General features: G+C 35.9%; 1 protein-coding gene across 1 annotated transcript; it reads left to right on the top strand.

The window, feature by feature from the left end:
• Positions 1–446: 446 nt before the first annotated feature.
• On the top strand, positions 447–13562 carry rab22a (RAB22A, member RAS oncogene family). Its single transcript, XM_079627434.1, has 7 exons — positions 447–805; positions 1452–1531; positions 3508–3589; positions 6667–6738; positions 7187–7293; positions 8623–8732; positions 9922–13562. Exons 1-7 carry the CDS (start codon positions 770–772, stop codon positions 10020–10022), a joined length of 588 nt encoding a protein of 195 aa, XP_079483560.1. The 5' UTR covers positions 447–769; the 3' UTR covers positions 10023–13562.
• Positions 13563–14604: the final 1042 nt, after the last annotated feature.

Raw genomic sequence — 14604 nt, 5'->3', positions numbered from 1 at the left:
GTTGAATCAGGATTACAACATAATTTTCAACAAAATTATTCTCAGTGGTAATTCTCGTTTGGCACTCAGTTTTTTATTCAAAGGATCATGAAGGCATAGCTACAATTATTACTAAATTTAAATGTGTACATTTTATTTAATATTAAATATATGTTATTAAGATTCACCTAGCCACATTGATGGAGGTATGAATATGTAAAGTTGCTGAAGTGTAATCATGAATTTGGTAGCCTACATGAAATTACGATAAATTAAAACTGATTTAAAAACACAATAGAACGTGTAAAAACAGCCATATGTACCTTTATATGGTCAGTAGGGCCTTATTTAAGCGTTTATTGTTTTGTGTTTTATTGGTTTTATTTAAACGTGTAATATGTTTTTCCACGCTATGACGTAATTACGTTGGAAAAACAGTTTTTGAACGGTTCAATGAAGCGAACCGTTCGAAAGAACCGATTCTTGGGAATGACTTCCCATAACTAGACTCGTCAACCGGAGTTCAAGATGGCGATCAGCGAGCAGCTAATATCGCAACTAATCGATCATTAATATACCATCTCAGTCCTCATATCATAAGAAGCTTTACGCGTTATGTCAGTATTCCACGTCGCCTTCTTATACAGTCATAAAGCAGTGGATATCCGACACTAGTGTATAGATAGAGATTGTGGGGGTTTTTTTCATACGTCAAATAGAAATAGTTGCTGATCAGGTTTATGAAACTATTTGGAATGATTGGGAAGTTTTCATTAGTTTGGAGGTCATCATGTCGCTAAGAGAGTTGAAAGTATGCCTTCTTGGGGTAAGATTTATATTCACTTTTTACGACTCGACGTTGCTATTATGGATTGCAGTTTTGGTGCAATATTTTATGTTTTTATTTCTCTTTTGATGATCGATCATAACTGTTATTGTATGCTATAACTTTCAATAAAGTGTGTCAGTGGTTTTACCTGTTGTGCAAGCTTTGGAGATTTCTAAAGTATTACAACAGTAACATTTGTGGGATGATGACGTATTTAACCACCCATTCAGAAGTGGATGATAAATGCCTAGAGAGTTATATTTGTTTGTTCAGTAGATACATATAGGGTGTATTTACTACTTACGGATTTCATTTGACAATTTTTGCACTATTACCTATAATTACTTAAATATATTGACAATAAATGTGTCCTTTTAGTCATATGATTATTTGTAAACGGGTAGTTAACATGACATGTCAAGCAGAATCTGGCAGTGTGACATTCTACACTTCATATACAAGTTTTTGTGATTGTTTTATTATACTCAAACCCAGAACATTTGACAAAAAAACAAATATATACTTTTTAATTGTATTTTTTATTATGGAAAACTGCATCAAAAGTGAATTGTGTTTAATAAGAAACTATATATATATATAATATATATATGATTATATATGTGAATTTTATCTTGTGTCTTAGGATACAGGAGTTGGAAAGTCAAGTATCGTGTGGAGGTTTGTGGAGGATAGTTTTGATCCCAACATCAATCCGACAATTGGGTAAGTTTACTGCAAAACATGCTTACTGGGAGGTCTGACTGTGATGCACTGTGAAATAAGAAAAAACCTGCAAGTTTTGAAGAATTTGCACATAGCAAACACAGCAAGCCATGACATGCACTGAAATGGAAGATGTTTCAGGCAAAACAAATTGATACTTAGTGTGTTGAAATGTCCTCTGGATTAGAGTCAGAAATAATAATTCAATCTCTTAAATAAGAAAACAAGATCGGTTAACCCGCATATGGGACTTCCCTGTTGGTGCTGAGAAGTCTGAATTTAATACAGATTCTCTTTCCTTTAAGTGATTTAATATTCAGCATTGATTGTATAATGCAAGTTGCATCACAAGTGTGTTAAATATTTAACATGTGACCCCTTTTAATTCAGTTACATAAGTCTAAATTCAATTGACACACATTTTAGGGCTCAACAATAAAGATTTTTCTGCTGTCCCAGTCTTGCCAGTAATTTCTGGGCCTGTCAGTTCCCTGCTAGCCCACAAACGATGGTAATATTGCTAAAAGGGAAATCATGCTTTTCTAAAGTTCCTAAAATTTAGTTTTCCAATTTCAATAATAGCTGAATATTATGCAGCAATAATTCAACTTCTGTGAATCCGTAACACACAGTTTTACTAGACGTTTGAAGAACCGATTTTTCAGTGTTGTTTTCAGATGATGAACGAATAAAGTTTTGTAGTGCGCTTTCCATCCAATAAATTATAATAAGCTTTGTGCTTCATTACTTCTGATAGGAAAAAAAGTCTCAGCTTTCTAATTCTGTCAAATTTATTATGAAATGTATTTCTTCCTCTTGACTTCTAGTTATAGCACAAAATAAACATGAATGAACCCTGACACACCCTGACGAAGGCATGTAGCCGCAACGCGTAGGTGGATATGTCACCATTTTTAATGTTTAGAGCCATTCATAAAATAAAGGCTTTTTAACTTTTTTTCACACATTTCGAGTGCCTTGGAGTTCCTAATTCAATTAAACATGAATGAACATCAGAAGGTATGTTGAAAGATACAGTACAGCTTACCGAAATCTGTATCATGTCACATGTAGTCGCTCAATCAATCAGTGTTTCAACCGCGGAAAGACGTCTATTAAACAGCTTGTAAACAATATATCACGTAATGTTACATTTACCTCAGAAAGCCATTCAGTGTCCAAAAACTCATTATGGTAAGCTAGAAAAATAACTCAATATTTAACTCAATAACTCAACTTGTTCTTCAATATTTAATGTACGTTATAATATAATTTTTAATGAATGTCATATTTTTATGACAGCCACCATTTAAATGTTTATATATATAAAAAAAACGTATTATTCATTAGAAATGTATTATAATGTTATTATTATGAAAGCTTCTTTAGGCTATGTGTAATTTAGCCTTCAAATCATTTAATTTCAACCTTTAATATTGATGCACCAACTAGGGTTCCCTGTATAGTTTACTGCATTAGTTGAGGAGATATTTTATTCTTGAGGAAATTTGTGCCTGTACCTGATAGGCCCCAATTAATCAATATTAAATCTTGTAAATCAAAATAATCAAATCGTGAAATTTATGTCAATTCCCAGCCCTAAAAAATATGTTTGCATATTGTTATTTTAACCAATTCTAATTGATGTTTCAATGCATAACAGAAAACCTGATTTTTAAGTTGACAGGGGCATAACAACACATATAAAGAACATAAAACAACTTGTGTGTATCTGCAGTGCACCTGGCAAAACACTTGTAAAATTTCTAAAGATGTCTATAAGTAGGTCCACATGACATCTACACATTTTCTTATATTGTAAAAAAAGATCTTAGAGTCTTATTGGCAGCTAAATGCATTGTAAAATTTGCCAAATATTTAATACATGAGATCTGTAGATGTATAAGATTCCATGCAGACCTATTTGTATAGTGTGTGCTCAAAATTATCATTGATCATGTGCATTTTATTTTCAGGGCATCATTTATGACAAAGACTGTGCAGTACCAAAATGAGCTTCACAAATTCCTGATATGGGACACAGCAGGACAAGAAAGGGTAATCACAGCAACAATCACTACACACACACACACACACACACACACTTGGGTGACAAACAAGCTGTTTCACTTTTTGTTTTTGCAGTGTCTTTATAGTTCAGACAGAGGGCAGTATTGCATGCTCTTCTCTTACTATTATGTAGGCATACATTTGAGCGAGAGAGAGTTTAATGTCATTCGAAAGGGGCTGGTTTTCTTCGTATAGCTAGATACGCTCTTCTCCCCCAAAACGTTCTACGTTAGGAGAGACAACTGAAGAGTACGGATGACATCTCATATTTTGAGATGTTTATCACCACTCTCAATTTGACGGCAGTCTTGAGGCTGTTTGGAATATGATCTCCTCTCATGTTTGTCTGTGATGTTATGTGAAGCTAAATGTAGAATGCCAAGCGGCCCACACAAGCTGTTAGAAAAAATAGTATCATACCATAGGCCAGATTTACTAACAGCTTGCGCCCACGCAAACCCTCTTTTGCTGTTAAAAAAAACTACTGTCAGGATTTACTAAAGACACGCAGTGAAAATTTGCGCTGAAAAGGCGTATAGAGGGTTATTTTTGCAGATTAACTTATTGCATATGCATTTGTTTGAGTTTCCCTTTCAGATGCAAAATTTATGGGAGAAGAGTTTTTTAAATGAATCATGCAAGGTGATTTACTGAGGTTTGCGCTATATATTCTGCACGTGTTTCTTGGTCAAATGAAACAAATTTGTGGGGTTTGTCACGTTCAGTTCTTTGTTCAAAATATAGACAAGGCCACATATTTCCAATCTTCACTCATATTGTTTTGCTGATATAATTTATAACAAAAATAAAATCTGTCTTAGATATTTGTCTCCCATTGCATATGAAGGTCTGAGCATATGGGAAAGTCTGACTTATCGAGCCTCTTTACCCTCATCTGGACCTGTTTAGCGCTTTGATGTATTCCCACCGGTAAAGATGGTGCAAGTTCATCATTGTGGCGTTTGAGTGGTTAAAGAGGTCAAGTTTTCTTTCCTTTTCTTTGTTCGGGATGCTCCAGAGCCTGATGGGATGAAATGTTAGGCCTTGTCAGAGATAAGAGTTTGAGAAAAACAGCTGAAGCCAAAATCTGTCTCTCTTCCTTCCTCCCTCCTTCTTTTCTAACTTCAAGCTCTATTGTGATTTTGTGAAGAGAAGACAGTTCTGTCCACAGTTTCCTGTACTCCGCCGGGAGCTGTGATCTGGCTTTTCACTGGCTGTCAAGCTCTTGATTAGATAATTATCCGGCACATTGCTTTTCAGAACAGCATTGTAGAAACATGGCTTGTTTTGTACTTGTTTTGATTTAGTGGCTTTGGAGGTGCATTCAATGGATCAAAAGATATCGTAAAGACTTTTACATTATTACAAAAATGTATTTCCAATAAATAATTATAATAAATGTTCCTTGAGCACCAAATCAGGATATTAGAATGATTTCTGAAGGATCATGTGACTGAAGACTGGTGTAAAGATGCTGAAAATTCAGCTTTGCCAGCACAGGAATAAATTACATTTCAAAACACATTAAAAGGACTGTATTTTTGATCAAATAAATGCAGACTTGGTAAGCATAAGAAACTTATTTTAAGAAAATGAAAGAATCTTATCGTGCTCCAAACTTTTGAACGGTTGATTCAAAATGGGTGGAAAAAAAATCCATATTATAGCTAGTAAAGTGATTTCACGAGATCTTTAAAATTGAATAGTCGACTTAACGGCAAGATACATTTGAAGAGGTAGTGAGTGACCGGAGGAAGTTGGATGAGAGAAAATGCAGGAGGAGAGTTGGAGAGGGACCACACAGTCTGGAATCCTGGAATATGTCTAAGGAGACATCCTGCAATTTTAGTCAAAAGCTAAACTGAAGCGTTTCCTCTTCCTTGTGCTGCAAACTTAGCCAAAAACAGCTTTAAATGCGAGAAACCGTGTCAGTCAAACTTGATTTACTAATTTTATTGGCAAAAAAAGATGGATTAAGCATTCCTCTGGCCTGTTGTCTTAACTAAAATCCAATTTGATTTGTTTTTATAAATTAAATAAACTTTGTATAAATTAGTTTGTGGAGTATAGTTATAAATAATTGTTAAATAATTTGTCTCACTTAGTAGTGATTCATTGATCAGCAAAACCAGTTGAGCACCTCAAGCTTTTGGGTCCAAGTGGTTTTGGGTCCTCTGTATATTATTTACAATGTATGTACAATTATGCATTTTGCTGTATTCACTTTTATTGATGGTAAACTGTTAGCAGCTCATGCCGTAAATGAGCACAAACATGTTAATGTGTACCAATTTGCAGCTCATAACCTTTAACCAAAACTGTAAAATTTCTAAACTCCATGATTTTAAGATTATTTCACAAGCCTAAACTTTAGAAAGTATGTAAAAAAAAAAAAAAACCTGCCAGGGTTTCTCATCACGTCTTCTCTCTCTACCCTCTCTCTTAATCATTCATTTTATAATGCACTTTCCCCCTTCTTTTAGGTCTTTTTTTCAGTGGAATGGCATACTGGATCCAGCTTGTTTTTATTAATCAGAGGATTTTTTTTGTCTATTTTTGATGACCGGGGTCAAACAAACCAACTATGCTATTTTATAATGATTAAACGCTAACTTCTTCTGACACGTTGCGCTCATCTTTCCCCTGATGGCTCCCACATGTGTTGATATGCCTTTCCTTGCAGTTCCTCTTCTCAAGCTCCCTTGGCATGTCCGTCTGAAACACAATTCTCCTTTAGGTTTTAACGGTGGCTCACTTCTAGGGTTTTTCACCACGGGTTTCCCTAACCGCTGCCTGTTTGTTCTGTTTGAAAGGAACAAGTTGGAATAACGTGTGTGTGTATGTGTGTGTGAGCGTGAAACTCGAAGGAGACCTCTGCCAAAGCGTACAAATTCTTTTAAAGCTCTGAAAATAAACATAATGCAGGAAAAGATTGTCCGCTCGGCCTCTCAGAAGGGATGTTGGGTTGTTATCAGTGATGACTAAGTCTTGCTTTTTTTCCCCCTTTTTAAAGTTTCGGCCATTATTTCTCTCTAACATCTGCATGTTATCTGTTTCGCTCTTAGTTTCGTGCCCTGGCTCCCATGTACTACAGGGGCTCTGCTGCAGCTATCATTGTGTATGACATCACTAAAGAGGTAATGAAACATTTCTTCATTATGACTACACAAATCGTTCTGCTGGTAAAGCTATTAAAGGCATAGTTCACCCGAAAATGAAAGTTCTGTCATCATCTACTCAACTTCATGTCACTCGAACTACGTAAGATCTTTTTTTCCATGGAACAGTAAAGGAGTTATGGGCTGAGGTAAGACTTTCAGTGAGTAGTGGGTTAAATGTCAGTCTGTTCCTCACACAAAGCTATCGTATGGCTTTAGAAGACTTGAAATTTAGTGCACAAGTCATATAGACTTTTTTTTTGTGCTTCCATTCATGTTCAATGAATTGAAGACCGTCCGCTAGGACTAGGTGACTCCTTTTGTTTTCTACTGAATAAATGTGACCACGCAGGTTTCGAGCAACATGAGGGGCAGTAGATGACATAAAAGTTTGCTTGTCTTGAATATCTCTTCATCTCTCACTTAGGAATCATTCCAGACGTTGAAGAACTGGGTGAAGGAGCTTCGCCAGCACGGACCACCCAACATAGTGGTGGCTATCGCTGGCAACAAATGTGATCTCTCTGATGCCAGGTGAATTCCAGCGTCCTTGCCACAAAAGACTTCACATCCTGTCATCTCTATTCAGCTTGAAGGGATGCACCCGCAATGGCTGTCAACTCAATTTGACGTCGGGAAAAGACCCGCATATTTGCTGTCAACTTGTCTCGACTCATTGAAAACAAGCTCGCACACGTACCGTTACCATAAGCATAACTTGTGATGAAAAAGAAATCCACTCTTCAGCGGTCTGTAATTTATCTTTCCACTTTAAATTGCTTCACTCTTCCCACAGGTCCAATGATATGTCTTGGTTCACCATTGCTTTCTTTGGCAGTGTTAGTCAGCTGTCATTGTGGTTGTATTTTACTTCTCGAAACCATAAAGACCGAGACACTGAATCTGAGGAATAGCGTTCGCACCGCAAGCCATTCAGGCAATAAATATCAGGGAAAATTCTTGCAATTGTTCTGTCTGGCACATAATGCTTAGATATTTATTTTTCTAGAGCAACTGGTGCTGTTCTCGGTGATCCACAGCCATCATTGTTTCTTTACATATTTTTTGCTTCAAGTTTAAAAGGTTTCCTCCAAATGTAAAAAAAGAAAAAATCTGTTGCTTTTAAACATCATCATGGAAATGTACTTACTGATAACATCACCCCTTGTAGATCTTAATAGTATTTCAAGCATAAAGCATAAACTAAAAGCATTACTTTTACTCATACTTGGGGTTAGATATTTTATTGGATGTGCGATTTTTCACTTCGGGCAAAAGCGGGCAAAAATCCCATAGTCTTTCACTTTCACCACATATATCTATAGGGCTAGTATGCAGCCACTCAGAACACCCTAGCAACCACCCACAACCAACAAAAATCTAGTTAATCGAAATGTTTAAAGAAAACATCACCGCCGCCTTGGCGGTTAATCTAAGAGAGCAAAGCGTCAATGGAAAATTGATCCATTGTCAGTGTGACCGCCCTGATATGTGTAGCACGGGTGCAATCTGATCAGCACCTGTGATCAGGTGACAGGTGCACAGAGAACCAGCACACAAATGTTTACCTCCAACATGCTGCCCTGTGCTAGTTATACACCACCATCATCCCACTCAGATAATCTCTCACTCAACCACGGTATCGGTTTAAATCCTTCTAGTCTCAAATATCAATAATAATAGTAATAACATGCCACACTTTTTGAGAGTTTTGAAATGATCAGAATTCTTCATTTATTAAACTGATTACTTATTAGTGTGGTATTAGAGTTGTAATACTGCTTCTGCTCTATATTACTCACATTTGTTACTCCACTCTCTTATTTCACCCATTTTCTGTTGCTTTGTCCTTTTGCTTTCCAGAGAGGTTTCAGAGAAAGATGCCAAGGACTATGCTGACTCCATTCATGCCATATTTGTTGAAACCAGTGCCAAAAATGCCATTAACATCAATGAAGTCTTCATTCAAATAAGTGAGTATAATATTAACTAGTCATCATCGGTGCATTGTGTCATTAACAAGGCCAATTTAACACACAATCTAGAAGCACTCATTCAGAGCCCTGTGATTTTAAATGTTATCATCTTCTCTAGCTTGAGCTTGATCACAGGCAGGTTTAGTTTTAATAAATGCTGTTTATTGCAACACCATTTATTATTAAAATGATAATGAATGCATGATCTATAATTGATCCTGATGGTGGTGAGAATAGTGCTTCTGTGGATACTTGTTCTCGCCACTTGGACCCAGGGCAGTGGATGGGTTACAGTGGATACAGATCTTTTACCATGGATCTTGGCAGTTGCCCGTCAAGGAACAGGCGTGACACCATGCTTGTGACTTTTGTACAGGCACTGAAATGGCAAATCATTGTTGCCTCATGCATATTTTTATTGTCAATTGCTGTGTTTACATGGACCCTAATAATCCGAAGGGTCAGAATAAATTGGCCAAATTCCGATTAAAATTTAATTCGGATTGTATGTGGTGGTTTAAACATTTTGTAATCTGATTGAGATGACATGTTGGATTGAAACCTGAAACTGGGAAGTACTGCGCGTGGTCAATGACGTAGAAATGGCGTAATGACGTATGATGCACAGAATGAGCTGTTGTTGTTGTTGAATAAAGTGTCTTAATAGTGACTGTTGTGTCATTCTAAAATTCTCCTTCCACTCATCATCTTTGAAGTGGAACAGGACAACGTCGCACCAGTCCTTGTTTCAGACTCTCATCCACAGGCGCCTTGTTTTGGGGCGGGGAAAGGGGCGTTTTTACTGCTTAATAAGCAGCACGGCACAACGGTTCATGTGCTCGCGTCTCCTAATTAGGACCCGAATAGATAAATATGAAAAGAACACGGTGACTTTTTGGGACTTTAGGTTATTCACCGTAGAGTTAGATAAGTCCATACATACCCTTTTCATCTCCGTGCGTCAGACAGAGTTACGGCACTCAAAAAGTTCATCACTTACGGAGATGAAAAGGGTAAAAGCTTAAAGCTTGATGACATATTACAACACAAGTAACGCAATCACTTCATTTAGCGTTCATGTAAACACTAAGATCGGATTTATCAATAATTCCGATTGAAAGGTGTCCATGTAAACGTGGCTAATGTTATTATGCTCCTTTTAATTTTTATTTCATTTCCTTTACAGGTCAAAGGATCCCAGTTATAGATGCAGATGGGTCTGCAGTCAAGGGCTTCAAACTTCGTCGTCAACCATCAGAGTCGACCAGGGAACGTACTTGCTGCTGACGCGTCGTAAACAGTTTGGCCAGATCCTCTCCAGCCTCAATTTCTTTCTAATACTAAACAAGGAGAATAGCAAATGAAGAATGTGATGTTACAGGGGAAGTTATGTAACTTCCTTTTGGAGCCAAATAAGAAGTTCTGTTAATAATGTAATGAGATTTATTGTCTGAATCCCGATGCAATGGTCACTTTTTTGAAAAAAGACGCTCTTCAGCCCCCGTTCAGATGTCCTTGGGGATCCATTTCTGTTCTAGATTACTGCCCAAAATCAGACAGCAAAGAAAACACCTGCTTAACAGATCAGATACTGTCCTGTCCCCTCTCTCTCTCTCTCTCTCTCTCTCTCTCTCTCTCTCTCTCTCTCTCCTCTCTCTCTCTCTCTCTCTCTCTCTCTCTCTCTCTCTCTCTCATCTCTCTCTCTCTCTCTCTCTCTCTCTCTCTCGTTCATTCTTGCAAAAACCGCTGCAAAACTCTATAAAGTTCAAGTAAAGCTATTGTCTGTCCTTCTGTACATTTGAAGAGTTTCAGCACTCCATGCAAGCAACACAGCTTTCTTGTCTCACTATTTTTGCACATCTTTGATATATATGATAAAAATAAAAAAATATATAAATGGGCGAATCGCATGAAACCTGTCATAAAAATACCCAGGTCACATTTCACTCAAATCAAATGAAAAAAGAAAACCTGAAATTATATTTTGTAAGTCAATTTAAAGTCTGTTGTTAGGACTATTTTTTTAATGCTCCTAAAAATAGACCTCATTATATTTTTCTTGTGATTTTGGGGGTAAATGTGACATGAGATTTACTCAAACCCATATTTAATATTTACTATTATAGAAATATCAGTGTTGTATTCCTGTTGCATAGGATATAAAGCTGAATGCGCTTCTGTCTTTCCTATATTTCGAATAGGAAAAAATCTAATTGAATTCAGTGGTAGTACTAAAAATACAGATAAAAATAACTCTGGGATTTTATGGTTCAATGATAATTGATAACAAGAGATATCTGAGCCTTGGCCATTTTGAGATGAGTTTATGAAGTTATATATGAAGAATGTGCCAAATCTTTGCAATTTTGTAGTCCTGTACATTTTTTGTGACATAGTAACGATTCCGTAGTAGCAGATCAGTGATGTTGATGCATGAGTTCAACACAACCATCTGCATATTTTATCCATTTGCTAGTCGAGATAAACAATAGTAACACGTTTCTTGCTCCAATTTGCCACATCCTCTGTTGCCAGATTTCTAGCTACAGATCCAGCCTGCTCTTGGACTAATAAGCAGTCGGAATAGACTTTAATGTTTTACAGTGTCTGACCATTGTTGCTGCTTGCAGTGCATAATCAGGGCATTAGTGAAGTTCAACCCTCACGCTTTGAGGGAAAGTTGGCCAGTCTTCTAGAATGCCGACAAGAATAGCAGTTTCAAAGTGTTAGATGTGATAACTATTCCAACTGTCCGCATGTTTTCCATATCAGAGCTTTAAGGTTAGTGGGAAGGAGCCAAATGCAGGAATTTTGTATACGGTGCGCTTTAGGCTTTTGTCCTGGACTTTGTGAAGTGTACAGTATGTCCAAATAGTTTCTGAAATTGCATTTTAACCATTTGTGTTAGTTGGCAGTCGGTCTCTTCGGCTCCCTTGCTGTTCTTTTTCATGACTTTTCTTTTTCTTTTCTTTTTACTGGATTGAGTGATTTTGAGAGGTCTTGCCAAATGCCCTAATTGTCTCGTAAACATTTTTCATCTTTCTCATTCTTTTACTGAATAACTTTTGGCCTGCACATCCAACATGCCTTTACTATCTGGACAGGGATAAAAAAGGAGCGTATCTGGAAACTAGTCTTGTTTCAGAAAGAGCAAGACGTCTAAAAAAAAAAAAAAAACAAGCAAAGGGGAAGTAATTATACCAGATATTCTTCTTTGAATTGACCCCAAATTAAATAACTCTTCTTTGCTGTCACTCAATTTTTCAGCCTAAATATTTCCTCAAGAGCTCTGGCGTCAGTTTCATTGAAGAAACAAAAAGTCTTATTTTTTTGACAATCTGAGAAACTTATACCTTTGAAAGATTTGGATTAATGTACACACTATTCGTTCAAGAGCGTTATAACACAATGTGGTTGAGTGGCTCTTTTTCTACACATGTAGAATTTAAGTCGATTCAGCCAAAATGTAAGATTTTCTGTCACAAATTTTGCATTTGTGAATATAGAATAAATATGTTATGATTTATCAACTGAATACCCCACAATGACCAAGTTTTATGTACTTAAAATGTGATTCATCTAAATGTACACTTCAGTATAACACGTGACACCATCTCATGTTGTTTTTAGAAGTTAGTATGTGGCTTTTGATGGTACTTTAAAAAAAAAAAATGAATGGATATTATTACATGTGCTTTTGACACATTATATTGGCATATTGGAGTCATAGAATGTGTTTATTGGATCAGAGTGGATATTATGGGCAATCTCGAGTTTCAATTCCCGTCCTTTATCCTGTGATTCTATATGCAGTGCTGCCAATGCGCTATGATGTTTTCAGGAATTCACAAGTGCAATAATAATACTTTTCCCCTCCAAAATATGTGCTGTCAGTAATAATAGCAGAGAGATTTATAGACTTATTACAGTAATTGTAGTTAATCCGTGAATTTTAGCACAACACTATTTTCCTTTAGGAGACCGCTTGTTAAATTAAAAAGGGGCATATTTGGAACAATACTTGGGGAAAAAAATGCACTTTTTTCAAAATTCCCGTGTGTCTTTCGTCCTAGTTGAAACGACTTGAAAAATGACAGTCCTAAGCATTCTCTATTGATGTTTACACAGAGAAAGTCATTCAAGTTGATTCTTTTATTTTATTTCTCTCATGTCAAACTAATTGAAGAAGGAAGCAGCTCAACTAATGTCACATGTTAATAAACTCACTGAAGGGCCTTTACAATGTATGGAAATGCATTGCTAGCTCTAAATGTTGTAGAGCAGCTGTTTGTTTGTCTTGTACAAAGCCTGTGGTCCACAGTGAGACCAAATGTCTAATTTAGTCCTCTTGAAGTTCTTGAATTCCTGGCCAATTGGAAAGGACTTTCTGAATTGCTTGTCCTCTTGCTGGGGAGCACGGGCTTTGCATTAATGCCTTTGAATGGAACTACATGCTTGAGTCGGTCGGACAGGAAAATGTGCCGTCTGGTGTGGTTTAGGTGGAAGAACAGAGCCAACAGTCTTGGGCTGGCCCTAAGAAAGTTGTGAAATTCTCGTTATGTACTTTACGTCCTTGTATGTACCACACATTGGATGAATTCTGTAAATGAATTGATATAGGCAATGTTACTTTACCACTTACCATTGTATTTCAGTATTTACAAAAGTAATTTAACCTAATCATTAATTGTTTTTGCCATTGAGCTTGTCTCTTTTATTGTTATGTCATGCAAAGAAGGCTTGAAAATAACATTAATTTGTTCATTTGTGAATGTGCAAAAGGGAAATGTTTAGCTCTTTATTAGTAATAAAATTATACAAAATCCATTTTGATTTTTATGCTTTATCAACATACACATTGGGTTTGTTTGGTTTGTTGCTGATTCAGACCGGAGACAAGTTACTCCTAAGTCTTAGTTAGGAATCAGTTCAGAGGGATTGAGAATCTGTTCGCAGGAGTGCTATATAGTTTCTCCTGCATGGCCCATGGGCTATATATATACATATGACACTTGTGGTATGTGTCTCCTTTGGCAGGGGGTCCCTGCTGATCTTTTAATTGTGCTGAGGAAAGTAAAACAGCCCTCCAGGAGCTTGTATTCAACTGCCAAACTGAGCATAAATTAACTCACCTATAATTCAACCAGATGCAAGTACGACATATACAAGAATCTTGGCTGAGGATAAAGTAATTCATGTTCATTCTTAGATATTCAGTTGGATTACTATACGTCTTTTGAAGAACAGATTTAGATTTTCTCTGCTTACATTTGTTTTCTTCATACAATCCTTACATTATGATTAGCCATTTAAAAAAAATCATTCTCAAATCTACACAGCTCAAATACTCTTCTTACAGAAATATATAATAAATACAAAAACATGAACAATTTTAGTTACCCTTTTAACTGTTTTGCAGTGCCATTTATTATTATTTTTATGTATAAATATATAAATTATATATATTTAATTATATATTTGTGTTATATTAGGGTATATATTAATTAATAAATAGTAAACAGTTTTTAAAATATTATTAATTTAATATAATTAAATCTTTTTAATTATAAAAAGTATTTCTATTCTTGCAGTGCCATTTTTTTAGGTAGCCTTTTTTTGTCTCTTAATCATAAGGTTCGTTGAATATAAAATAATTATACAAACTGTATGAATTTATATATATACATATTATTATTATTATTATTAGGGCATATATTAAACAGTTTTTAATTATATATAGGCCTAATATTTTAGCATAATAAAACACTTTTTAATTATAAAAAGGCTAGCATTTTCTTCAGTGGTCATTGTATGTTAATATAACAAATGCACTGGGCATATAACACTGCAAAGTTACCGTAACATTTTC

This window comes from Phoxinus phoxinus (genome assembly GCF_949152265.1).
Source record: "Phoxinus phoxinus genome assembly, chromosome: 11".
Classification (NCBI taxonomy): Eukaryota; Metazoa; Chordata; class Actinopteri; order Cypriniformes; family Leuciscidae; genus Phoxinus; species Phoxinus phoxinus.
The sequence above is the reverse complement of the archived record's forward strand: the minus strand, read 5'-3'. Positions and strand labels throughout refer to the sequence as shown.

Coding starts and splice junctions, on each gene's coding strand:
- rab22a (XM_079627434.1), top strand. CDS start 770: ATGTCGCTAAGAGAGTTGAAAGTATGCCTTCTTGGG. Junction 3,590..6,666: donor ACACAGCAGGACAAGAAAGG/GTAATCACAGCA, acceptor TTTCGCTCTTAG/TTTCGTGCCCTGGCTCCCAT. Junction 6,739..7,186: donor TGTATGACATCACTAAAGAG/GTAATGAAACAT, acceptor TCTCTCACTTAG/GAATCATTCCAGACGTTGAA.